This window comes from Hemicordylus capensis, chromosome 3 (genome assembly GCF_027244095.1).
Source record: "Hemicordylus capensis ecotype Gifberg chromosome 3, rHemCap1.1.pri, whole genome shotgun sequence".
In the NCBI taxonomy this organism is placed as follows: domain Eukaryota; kingdom Metazoa; phylum Chordata; class Lepidosauria; order Squamata; family Cordylidae; genus Hemicordylus; species Hemicordylus capensis.
Genome location: NC_069659.1, coordinates 320347842 through 320360019, shown reverse-complemented (window position 1 = coordinate 320360019; position 12178 = coordinate 320347842). Strand labels below are relative to the sequence as shown.

The 12178-nt window shown below is 43.9% G+C and overlaps 1 protein-coding gene across 3 annotated transcripts in view; it reads right to left on the bottom strand.

Moving 5' to 3' along the window:
• Positions 1-12178, bottom strand: part of EIF2A (eukaryotic translation initiation factor 2A) — a 28563-nt gene that overhangs the window by 5945 nt on the left and 10440 nt on the right. For 2 of the 3 annotated variants that reach the window (XM_053305364.1, XM_053305363.1), the window contains 8 exons: positions 11376-11445; positions 8819-8893; positions 8126-8244; positions 6319-6418; positions 5880-5962; positions 4027-4100; positions 3753-3897; positions 2102-2218 (listed from right to left, as the gene is read on the bottom strand). In XM_053305364.1, the coding sequence (XP_053161339.1) occupies positions 2102-2218; positions 3753-3897; positions 4027-4100; positions 5880-5962; positions 6319-6418; positions 8126-8244; positions 8819-8893; positions 11376-11445 (783 nt within the window). Of the gene's footprint in view, positions 1-2101; positions 2219-3752; positions 3898-4026; positions 4101-5879; positions 5963-6318; positions 6419-8125; positions 8245-8818; positions 8894-11375; positions 11446-11956; positions 12082-12178 lie in introns of those variants that run through there. The other variant, XM_053305365.1, reaches the window with a different exon arrangement.

The following is a 12178-nucleotide window of genomic DNA, read 5'->3' as shown; positions in this document are numbered from 1 at the left end:
AGACGTGGTGCACTTGAAGGACCTGCGAACTGACAAGACATACCTGTAGGAAGCATCCACAGTGATGCTCGTAGAAGGACTCTTTGTGGCTGGCATTACTCTAAAAACCTTGCACTAGCCCAAGAGGAACCTTCGCGAGCAATATGTTGAGGAACTATATGCTACTGCACCATCTGCTGTGCATCACCACAATCTTCAACATCTTTGAGAGCATCAACAGGCTTGTGTATGAGGGTGACCCTTGGACATAATATACTTGGACTTCCAAAAAGCTTTCAACAAAGTTCGTCATCAAAGGCTCTTGAGTAAAACTTAGGTTCATGTGTGGATTGGTAAGTGGTTGAAGGACAGGAAACAGAGGACAGGGATAAACCGGCAGTTTTCACAAGTAGGAAGCAGGGTCCCCCAGTGATCGGTACTGGGATCAGTGTTTTTTAATTTATTCATAAATGACTTAGAAGTTGGGGTAAACAATGAGGTGGCCAAATTTGCAGAAGACATTAAACTATTTAGTGAAACCCAAAACAGACAGTGAGGAGCTCCAAAAGTATCTCTCCAAATTGGGTGAGTGGGCAACAAAATGGCAAATGTGGTTCAATGTAAGTAAATGTAAAATGATGCATATTTATTTATTTAGCAGATTTATTGACCTCCTGACTTCCTTAGACTTGAGGCGACTGACATAAATTAACACAATAACAACAATCAGCGGGGGGGGGGGGGCCTCCCACCCACTAAGAACTAAAAGCCTGACAGATTAGATAAGTTTCCAGAAGCTTCTTAAAGGACAGAAGAGAGGTGGCATTATGTATCTCAGGAAGCAAGGTGTTCCATAAGGAGAGGGCTGCAACAGAGAAGGCCCTCCCACGAGGGCATATTGGGGCAAAAAACCCAGCCACTTATACACTGATGGGAACTGAGCTGTCAGGGACTGACTGCCTAGGAAAGTGCTCTTGGGGCTGTGGTGGACAGCTTGTTGAAAGTGCTGGCTCAGTGTGTGGCAGTGTGAAAAAGGCAAATTCCATGCTAATGATAATTAGGAAGGGGATTGAAGATAAAACCGCTTATATCATAATTCAGATCTATGGTACAGCCACATTTGGAGTACTATGTACAGTTCTGGAAAGATGCAGAAGAGGGCAACAAAATTGGTCAGAGGCCCAGAGCACCTTCCTTATGAGGCAAGACTACAACATCTGGGGCCTTTTAGTTTAGAAAAAAGGTGACTAAGAGAGAGGTCTATACAATTATGCATGGTGTAGAGAGAGAGAGAGGAAGATTTTTCTCCCTCTTTCACAACACTAGAACCAGGGGCCATCCAATGAAACCGATTGCCATGAAATTTAGAACTGACAAGAGGAAGTACTTTTTCCACAGAGTACATAATTAAACTGTGGAACACTCTGCCACAGGATGTGGTGATGGGCACCAGCTTGGATGGTTTTAGAAGGCGCTTAGACAAATTCATGGAGGACAGCTCTATCAATGGCTATTAGTCTTGATGGCTCTAGGCTACCTCCAGGCTCGGAGGCAGGATACCTCTGAATATCAGTTGCAGGGGAGCAACATCAGGAGAGGGGGCATGCCCTCAGCTCTTGCCTGTGGGCTTCTCAGAGGCATCTGGTGGGACAAAATGTGAAGCAGGATGCTGGACTACATGGGCCTTGGGCCTGATCCAACAGGACTGTTCTTATTCTGTGCTAGTTCAACATGTTCTGCTTGTGCAAGAACTAATCTGGAATAGTTAACTGAATAAGCTAGTGTAACAGCACTTACGCAAGTGCAAGGCTAGTATGGATGTGCCCAGCTTTCCCCTCTCAAATAACCTGGGACCTTTACCTCATGAAATTTAGTGTCATAAACTCAAAATGGCAGTTTTCTTTTTAAGGTTCTGCGATATACGCAATTATTGAAATACAATCAAACTGACTGTTTAAAAGGAATCCAGCAATTTCAGACTTCAGCCAGCAAAGGTTATATCTTTAAGTCTCCAGTGCATAAAGATCGGTAATTAGAGCAAAACATAGGAGGAAAAAGCCCCACTCCTGAAATTATAGGTTTTCTAGTATTTCCTCCTAAAGGAGGCTGTCAGGCCACTTACCTAGTTGTACAACAGCACTTTCGCCATTTGTTGCTATGTAATGCAGAGTTTGTTCTCCGTAGTACGACGCTCCTGTTTTATCCACTTCTGTGCTAGCTATTACGAGCACGGCAGTGGCTATTCAGATATAAAATAGAATCAGACATTCTAAGCAGTAACTCTCTATAGTTTGAATATCTGCAAAAAGAAACTGGAATCTGTCCCTTGAACCCTCTTCTCTCTAAACAAGTTATGCTTATTATGAGAAGTTTGCAGATTCCATCTCCTGCTTTATTTAATACAGCACAGACACGTTCACCACAGGAGCTAAAGCAGCATCCTTGAACAAGGCAGCAATGTTGACATGCTAGTTCAGAATTGCATCAGCAGCCTAATCAGGTTGGCATCTCAGCAATTAATAGGGTGTGGCCCACTGTGCCAGCTGTACCCCTTCCTGCTCCCTTACACTCACTTCATGACATCAGTGCCATAATACCTCCCTGGTGCTCCACCTTGAGCAGCCCTAACACAGTGGCTTGATTTATCTTGCAGCAAGGGGGCCAGAAGCCCCGTTGCATAGATACTGGAAGCTTAGCACCCAATTCTGTGCTCTGCCTATTATATGACACCTAAGAAATGTGGCCTTAAGATGTAATGCCTTGGCAAAACTTCCAAGAAGGCTGCACTAATGGTGATGAAATTAATATATTTCGTTTAAGAAACTAAAACTTTCCCCTGCTAACTTGACAAAGAGGCACCTTTTAACATGATGATTCTCTTTACTTAGCAGGGGGAGAATAACTAGCCCTATCCACCCCCAGCACAGTTCCTCCAGTGACTGTTGCTGGTGTATCTCTTTTGTTTCTTTTTAGATCGTGAGCCCTTTGGGGACAGGGATCCATCTCATTTATTTATTATTTCTCTGTGCAAACCACCCTGAGCTATTTTTGGAAGGGCGATATAGAAATCGCATAAATAATAAATAATAATAAAATAATAATAAAAACAAATAGCAGAATACTCTCAGAACTCCTCTCGTGCAAGCTTAATTGAAATGTGTGGAAGCTATAAAAGACTGCTTGTGCCGTTCCCATTCACTGGCAGTACACAATCCTATGCATGTTTACTCAAAAACAAATCGCACAATGTTCCATAGGGTTTATTTGGAAGTAAGTCTGCACAGAATTGCAGCGGTAATGTACAGCAGAGAATGGAATTCGTCTAGGATGGCTAGAAACATAAGGTTAAAGCAATAGTAAACATTTGCCTTTAGCATTTGGGATGACACACACAGGTAACAAGGAAGCCTCCTTCAAATGTTATTAAAAAGCCCCATTGGACAGCGGGGCAAAGGAGGAGGAAGCCCTGCCCCCACCACATCACTTACCCATGTGCCCACTGTTCATGGTTTTGAATGTGCCCCCCATCCCCATGATGGTGGGCAAATTCATGATTGTGAAGGTGGAGTGATCCACCCACCATCCCATCAGACAAGCCCTGTCAAAACGGTGAGTGGCAGGGCATGCAGGGGACGCAGTGGGGATGGGACTTCCTCCCCATTCACCCCTCTGTACCTGGCTTCAGCAGGGCTTTTGGATAATGTCTGAATCAGGCTAGAATTAAACACACTCATAACCTGACAATAAAAACAGGGGAAAAACGACACTTATACCTTTACTGTTCCACAGCATTGTCACCTTATCAGCTTTAAAGAAACTCTTGTTGGCCAATGCAGACTGTGGGCCTCCAAAGTTAGGATACTGATAAAGTCTGACGAAAGAGGGAGCTCCTTTGCTTCCAGGAACATAGACAGCTACCTGTGTCAATGAAATTTCATTAATTTGGCAAGACAATTCTCAAGAGCAGCCCAAAGGCAGACATGGAATAATTTCTAAAGTTGATTAAGTCCCCACCAAATCAAAATTGTAAACAAAAATCAAAGTCACCTTGGTTGGTGGTTCTCCTGGTGATAACACAAAATCAGTGACTTTTTGCAAATGCAATTTATTGACAATTATACCTGCAAAATCACAATTGTACTCAAGTTAGTAAAGGTTAACAAGAACATCATTATACAAAGTTTGCAGCTTATGAATCAATGCCAGTGATAGGTAAAAACTTATATAATCACAAAATAACTGCTGGCAACCGCTTTAAAATAGGTTTCTATTGAGGCTATGGGCAGGATACAGATATGAAAAACAAGAGTTATAATCTTAAATATGGGACATTAGAGAAACATAGAACACTTTCTACAAATCTTAAAACTTCTGCCAAACTGGCTATATTTCGGGGAGCATTATTAGCAGGGGTGTAGCTACAATTGAGCAGATGGATTCACAGAACCCAGGCCCCCCAGCTCCTGAGCCCCCGCCTCCACTCCACCCCTCCTTATTTTCTTCATTATCTCCCTCACTCTGAGGGGCCACTGGGGAGAGGGGCAAACACGGGCCTCCTCTCCCCTAGTTATGCCCCTGACTATTAGTAGAGCCATGCACACACTGAATTCAGCCACAATTCAAAGCAACTCCCCTTCTCCATCCCGCCATCTTAGCTATGCTCTTAAAGGAACTGGTGGCATCTTCCCAAGATGGCTTAACTCTGATTGATTCAGCTGATCCAGTCTCTGACTTAATAGTTTCTTTCATATTTCTACCGAGTATGAGATCCTGCCCCTGACTATCCTCATATTTCCTAGAGGGGAAACAGCTTCTTCTCTCAACTCTCAAACTAACAAAAACACTAGAAGAAACACACAATCTCAGCTATGGGCACAATCCAATGCTCAGCTATATCCTGCCCTGGCAAATCCCAAAGCGTACCTGGACACTGGGCTACTGCATGTTCCAGCACCATGTATCTTGGGCAGGCACTGATCTGGTTAAGGCGGCACACAATGGTTTAATCCTGATTCTGCACAATGTACCCGAGCCTCTAGCTCAAGCACACATGTGCGTGCACACACTGTGTCCCCATCACATGTAAAGGAAGGAAGGTTTCGACTTTCTACATAGTTTAGAACCAGTCAGGATTTCATGGGAGGTCTAAATCCAGTTTCATATCCTGGCTTGGTCCTAAAGTACAGTTGGCACAAACCATGATTTGCTGGGTTCAAACATTGTGGTGAATCGCAACTTGTCCTAAAGCATAACAGGGAGGAGAAACCTTCCTTCCTGATGCACCAAGGGAAAGGGGGAGCATGCAAGTCGCAGAACCAAGATTAAGCCAAGGTTCCATGTGATGCTTGAGCCAGGCTACTGCTGGTTAGATCCCTGGTAACAGCCCCCGTCAGCTACAGCAGCAGCCTCCGTGGCGGGTGGTTAGCCATTTGGGTTATGTCTGGTTACAGCTTGCTGGGCTCAACTGCTTGTGCCAGTAAGGGAACCATCACGGTGATGTTGCTGTTTATCTAGCACACGTGGGGCTCATAGCAGCCTTTCCTACCTGCCTCTATTATCACAGTTTCCCCTCACTTTTCTTTAGTTCTTCCCCCCACAGCATTTGTCTCTTTCTGCTCCAGGAGCCTGTGGTCAAGCCATTTGATTAACAATTCCCCCTACTTTCCAAGCAGAGTTGCCCTCTGTAATGACAATTTCTAAAAACCTTTCCAAAAACATCTATAATTTAACTTGTGCTTCCCAAGAACCTATAAAATGTCAATGTGGATTTCATGTCACTTCACAATGATTTCAAACCACAATGTGGCTCCTTATAAGCTTAGAAGCAAAGAACTGTGATAAGCCCATGGGGGCGGGGGGAGGGAAAGCTTATCTCGAGAACAAGAAAGGGGTTGGCATACTGAAGTCGTTGTTTTCAAAGAAGTGCAGTTCATTGTTAACACTCCTGGCACAAATTCTTTCATCATCTGACCAGCAAGGACACCTAATGATTAGAGAGGAGGAAAAAAGGATAATGGAAAACGCTGAGAAAAAGAACACTTGTTGGACAGAGCTTAAGAAAATCCCCAAAATTTTAAGTTTAGATATGTGCCTGGAAAGGCCCAATAATTATTAAAAGTTATACAAAAAGTCCTGTAAAAACAACCAAGAAATAGTTACTTAGCCTATTCCTGTTGCCACTGTTCTAGTCCACTATCACTGCACAATCACTTAAAATGAAAGCGAGTTTTTCCACATTAGAAACCACACAGCTGAATCAGATACTACAGCTCAGTGCAAAAATCGTGCATTTTTCAAGTCATGTTTTATACGTGATAAATTATCTGAAATGCTACTTACCAATTCTGCATCTTTTTCTGGATGAAAGACTTCAAACACTTTCCAGTTTTCACATCAAAAAGTTGCAGATTGGGCACCCCTGCTGTGCCATCTTTTGCAGCTGCAAGAAACAAGCAGACATATATTGCACTACTGGCCTCTAAATTCACCTCTAGGCTTGCTTCCCTTCCCTGTGTGTTCTGCCTGTGGGTAGCATTGCTGAGCACTGTCAAAGTACCTCAATGAATGCTCAAGAGGCTGACAAACACAAGCAAGAACTGAAGGGCTGACACTGGTTCTGTTAACATCAGCTTTCACTGATCTCATATTTTCAGGTGTGCACAAACATTTTTTCCTCCTTTAAAAAAAAAGCTTAAATCTAGCAAGCTTTTCATTGTAAATGCAAAATTCTCGGCCTTCCCTTCCCATTCTTTAGAGACAATATTTAATTCACTATTCCTATCAGATAAGGTTAGTCTCTGATGTCATAGCCTCATGTAGAGGCATATTCTTGGCATGAGATGCTTCACTGTTTTCCTAAGTTCATTTGGAACTATTTGCTGTGCAAGCACCAACAGTGATGCATTTGCTCTCCACTTGTGGTACGCAGAGGACCAAGCGAAACATTTTCTGTTTCTAAAAGCAACTACTGGGGTGGAGGGGTGGAGGCCATGACACTAGGAAGGCTCTTTTCAGCCCTTTCCCTCATGCCTTTTCCATAACTTAAATGCCACCTCACAGCTGCTATTAGAAGCCAGGCAGTGTAGTGGGGAGACAAGCACAGTACAAGTACCCATCTCTCCCCCCATCTGCTGCTAACAGGAGCTTCAGGTTGAGGGGAATGGCGATCCAGAAGGTTAGCCCACATCAAAGTCTGAATCCAAATTGTCCCCTCCCTCACATGCTTTTTACAGAAAAAATGTTTAGTTCAGTCCTGAAGACCTGGGCTGGATGCTTAGGTTTGACTGGGAGAAGCTGATGTGTGGATGGGCCTGCCTCATGTGGGAGGATGCGAGAAGACGACGTGAGGGCGTTTTGGTCTTTTCTAGTTGTACGACTTTCTGTTCATTTCATTACAAGCATGTTAACTTCTATAGCAACATCAGTACACACCACACTTTATAGACTAATATACAATAAATAATAACAGGCAAATCCCTGCTTTGAGAATTTATCATCTGGATGGCAATACTGAGGGAAACAGCAATGGAAGAGAAGGGGAAAGGAGAGGAAAAAGAGAAGCAAGACTAACACACACTCTGCTGAATGCTTCAGGAAGACACTTTCCCCTTTTTTCGGTTCTCTTATTCTCATGCATGAAGGGAGAGAGGCTTGGATCCAGGCTGATCATGATCAGTATTCCCTCTTACAGGGATCCCCAGATGTTGTGACTACAACTCCCATAATCTCTAAGCAAAAGCCATTGCAACAGGGGATTCTGGGATTTCTGGTCAACAACATCTGGGAATCCCTGTTAGAGGGAACACTGATTATGATGATCATGCAAAGGGCTTTCCCATTTCCCCTCCATCACTGCATCAGGCCCCTCCATCACTGCATCAGGCCCAAGACTCTGCTCACAAGGTGCCTCCGCCCAATTTCTGACAACTCCCTCCTTCCACTACAGCCCAATGCAATGCAACCCCACACTACTCCAGAGGTTCCCCAGGAGAAGCTTTTGAGAAGGCATGCAGGGAAGCAGGAAAATCATTCTGCTCATGCAAGTCTGGATCCAAGCTAGAGTTTTTGTGAACATTCTGTGGCTCAAAGCCAACGTGGTTGTAGGGAGCATTCATCGTCAGGGAAACTGGACATCTGGAATACTCACTTGTGTAGGGCTGCCATGTTGCCAGGACATTGCTCAGTGGAGAGAATTCAAGGGAAAGGGTCTTTGGCAGATCAAAAGAGTGCAGCAAGTCATTGCTGATGACATTCACAATGTTTATTCTGGAACCAAAATAGGTCACTTCAACAAAACTCGATTAGACTGGTTAATTAATAGCCAATTTCTGCTGATCCGTTCCAGATTTGCCATGTTTTGAAATGTTCAGTTCTAAATCTACTTTGTCTTGAACAATGCACCAGAAAAAGATAACTCTTTTTCATTTAACACACTATTCCTCTGAGTATATCACAGGATTAATTAGATTGATTGACTAGAGCATCTCTCAATACGTTATAGTTGAGCTCTAACCCTTCACTTGTGCACATTTTTATTACAATGTCCTTGAGACTGAGGACATGTGGCAATCACATTTAAACCAATACTCTCTTAAGATAACTTTCTTCTAAAGGACAAACCCACCAGAAACCAAGATATTAATCCACATTTTATTACTCTGCATGCAAGTTTCATAGTAACTGACTTCAGAGATCCTTCTAGAAATAATGCTTTAAACAAAACAACAAACCATTGGAATATATTTATTCAAGCAATTTCATGCAAATACTTTTCATGGGATTGACTCTATACCCCCTCACAAGTTCTTAACAAATGTAAAATAATAGGAGTTATACTGACTGTTCTCCGTTGCACCAACCAAAGAGGGAACCATTTTTGCTGAAAGCAAAAACTTTGCTGCTTTTCCCAGAGTCCCTGGGGAGGGTGGGAGGTAGGGGGAGAGAAGCCAAACACAAGTGTCTATTACCACTCAAGAAGAACAAAAAACCCCAGAAACATTAACAGAATGAGTTGCTAAATATCACTATAAAATATTTGTGATAAAAACAAAACAACAAAATTAAACCCTTTTGTAACAACAGTTGCAATAAGGTTACACAATATCAAATACATTAAATATATAGCAACTAGTTATTTTAGGCCCGTTAAATAACGGGCGCTAGGAGAGTTGTGCGCTCCGGGCCCCCCACCGCCATTCCCCCTCCCGCCGCCACCAGCCTCCATGCTGCGGCTGGTCTCCCCGGCCGGGCAAGGGCCCCAAGGTCTTCCCCCCGCCTGGCTTCGGCGGCGCCGCCAGGCTTCGGCCATGGCTCCGCCGCCACCTCGGCCAGCTTCCCCCGCCGCCTCTTCTCCCTGCCCGGCTTCGTGGGGGCCACTTCTCCTCGGCCGCTGCTTCTCCTTCTCCCGTCCATCAGGGCCGCCTGGTCCCGGCGGTCGTGTGTGTTGTAGTAGACAAGTCTAGAGGTTACCAGCATATGTACTACTGTTCTGAGGTGATCTCAAAAAATGGACGCAGCTGGCATATCAGCCCAAACTTATAGAAAGCAACACTGGCCACTGCCTCAACCTGACACACCACTGGAGAGGTTTGGGTCCAAAAGCACTTCCAGATCCAAAAGGACCAACAGAATCACACTCCCTCTGTCAATTCCCCATTGGAGATCATCCATCAGGCCGACCAATACCCTACCCTATAGCCTATAGTCTCTACCCTATAGCCCGCCTGAAAACCAGTTTGAAATGGGTCTTGATAATCATTTCCCTCCAAGACTGTCTGGAGCTGGGAGGCCACCACACTCTCAATTGCCTTGCCCAACCATGGAAAGTTGGAGACCGGCCCTATAGTTGCTCAACTCTGAAGGATCCAATGCAGCCTTCTTCAGAAGTTGTTCCACATCTTGACTATCAGATGCACATTTAAACAGATTGTTTCCTGAACTTTTCTACTGGGCTACCAAGTTTGGGCTTTCTGAATGACTTGCAAGTACCTTACCCATTTGAGGTTGCACTCTTGTTCACCCCCCACTTCTAGAAATAGAGTAAAACCCATCTCCCTTACAGAATTTCCTAGAAACAACATCTTGGGCTACATCCAGGGACGTAGGGACTATAGAGCAAGGAGGGACAATTGCCCTCTGGCCGTCAGGGTCTTGGAGGAGGGCGCCAAGGCTTGCCTTTGGCCAGGGTGCTGCCTCCGCCAGCGAATGAAGCGCTCGCTGGCTGGGAGCATGAGGCATGCCCCTCTTCTTCCCAGCCAGTGTAGTCATCTATTCCACAAACCGCTAATGGGGAAAGCAAAGCTCCTTGGCATTGGCCCCACCCCCTTGTGTCTGACATCAGGCGCAGGTGGTGTGGCTAGCAGCACACACATGTTTCGCATGCGACTGTAAAGTTTAGGAGGCAGGGGAGCTGCTGGAAGACTTTGTCCTTTGGCCGTGGTCAAGTTCTCTATGCCCCTGGCTACCTCAGTGCCAAATTTCATCTGGGATGGGAGCTTACCAACTTTGTGTTGCATTTGAGTATTTAGTAATAATGTATCTTGTCTACAGGTGCATCAGGTTTGAGAGCAATAACCTATCAGGAAGTACCCTAACATTTTTGATACCTTAGTGAGTCAGGTAGACCCAAGCATCTCTAGCATTCCTCCTGGATTCAATTTATTGTTGCAGGAGATGATGGGTGTTGTACCTGGAGAGCCAAGGTTGATGTTGTTGTTGTTTATTCGATTTCTCCACCGCCCTTCCAAAAATGGTTCAGGGCAGTTGCCTACCACTGGCTTAAAGGATCATGGTGTGGGGGAGTTGGCCTTGGATAAAGCAATCCCACAATTCAAGAAGAAAAAAGGAGAGTGAAGGAAGAGGAAAATAAGAAAATTGATGCCAACCATTCAGCATTAGCATCAATTGAAAGCAATCCTGGAAATGATAATGACTTGATATTGGGAAAGTCTCCAGGAATAGTTGGTAAATCTGTTTCCAGGAGTTTCATATTTGTTATGATTGTTCCATACCTCACAGAAATATAAAATTTGGTACATATATAGTCCAAGGTACCCAGATTACTTTAAAAAAAAGTAATACTAATAATCTGAAAAGAACCATTTGTATGTATTTATCTTAAGGAAGAGAACTTGAAATGCATATCAAAATTGTAAGGCTACTCTGGAAAAATCTGGAAACTGGACATTTTCACACACTTGAGTTACCCTTGGATTGGAAGAGAGGTATTTCAAGTAGCAGCCAGCAACACAAATAAACATTGCAGAATGCAAGCTCTGTTTATAAGTGTATGAATACACTTCATTTTCATTTGAATTAACACGTTTAGCAATTAGTTATATTTTTACCAAGGAAAATTCTAAATTTATGTCATTCAATGGAACTGAAAAGTGAAGTACCTTGGAAACGCTGTATTCTCTGCAAAATGAGGAGGCCCATTCACCATATACAGTCCTTCAGATCCTCGCACTAGCAAAACATAGCAATAATAGGAATTAAAATTGCATTTATCCATTTCAAGTCTGGCAGAATTAATCCTTAGTTTCAGTGGTGACTGAGGCCTACATACATCTAACTTCACAGAAGAATGGCCAAGCTTTGTAACTCTTCGTAACTCTGCAAGTTACAACGCATGGTGCAGTCTATGGTTTCCAGCTTTTCTACTGCCCCCACTTTTATGACTTGAGCAGGCCTTGGATAGGATGATTGCCAAGACTAATTCTCTACACGCTTGGGAGTAAACCCCATTAAACTTGATGGAACTTACTTCCAAGTTAACATACACTGTATACTGAATGCACTGTAAATAAGATTGTAGTGATGTGATGGTCTAGTACCACTTTGCACCAGTGCAGACAGAAAGCAGCCTCCTGCCCCAGTAAGAGAAACTTTGGGTGAAGCTGCACTTCTGCCAGTTATTCAGGCACAGCTGCTGAACTGTGCAGGCCTTAAACAGAGCTAGTGTTACAAGATAACTCACCTGGAATTCCTATGTCAGAGCCACCAAACTAATAGGCTTTGCCCTCTTGTACAAAGGCAGGAGGGAACTGCCAACCTTAGCCTCCTCTTCACACAGTAGTCCCATATGTCACTTCACTTCAAGGAAGTGCCTTGGAGAATACAGCTGCCATGCTCCTCAGCAATTTCCCCTTATCATTCAAGGCAGCAGCAACAATTTGAGGCATGTGTGCTATCTTTCACA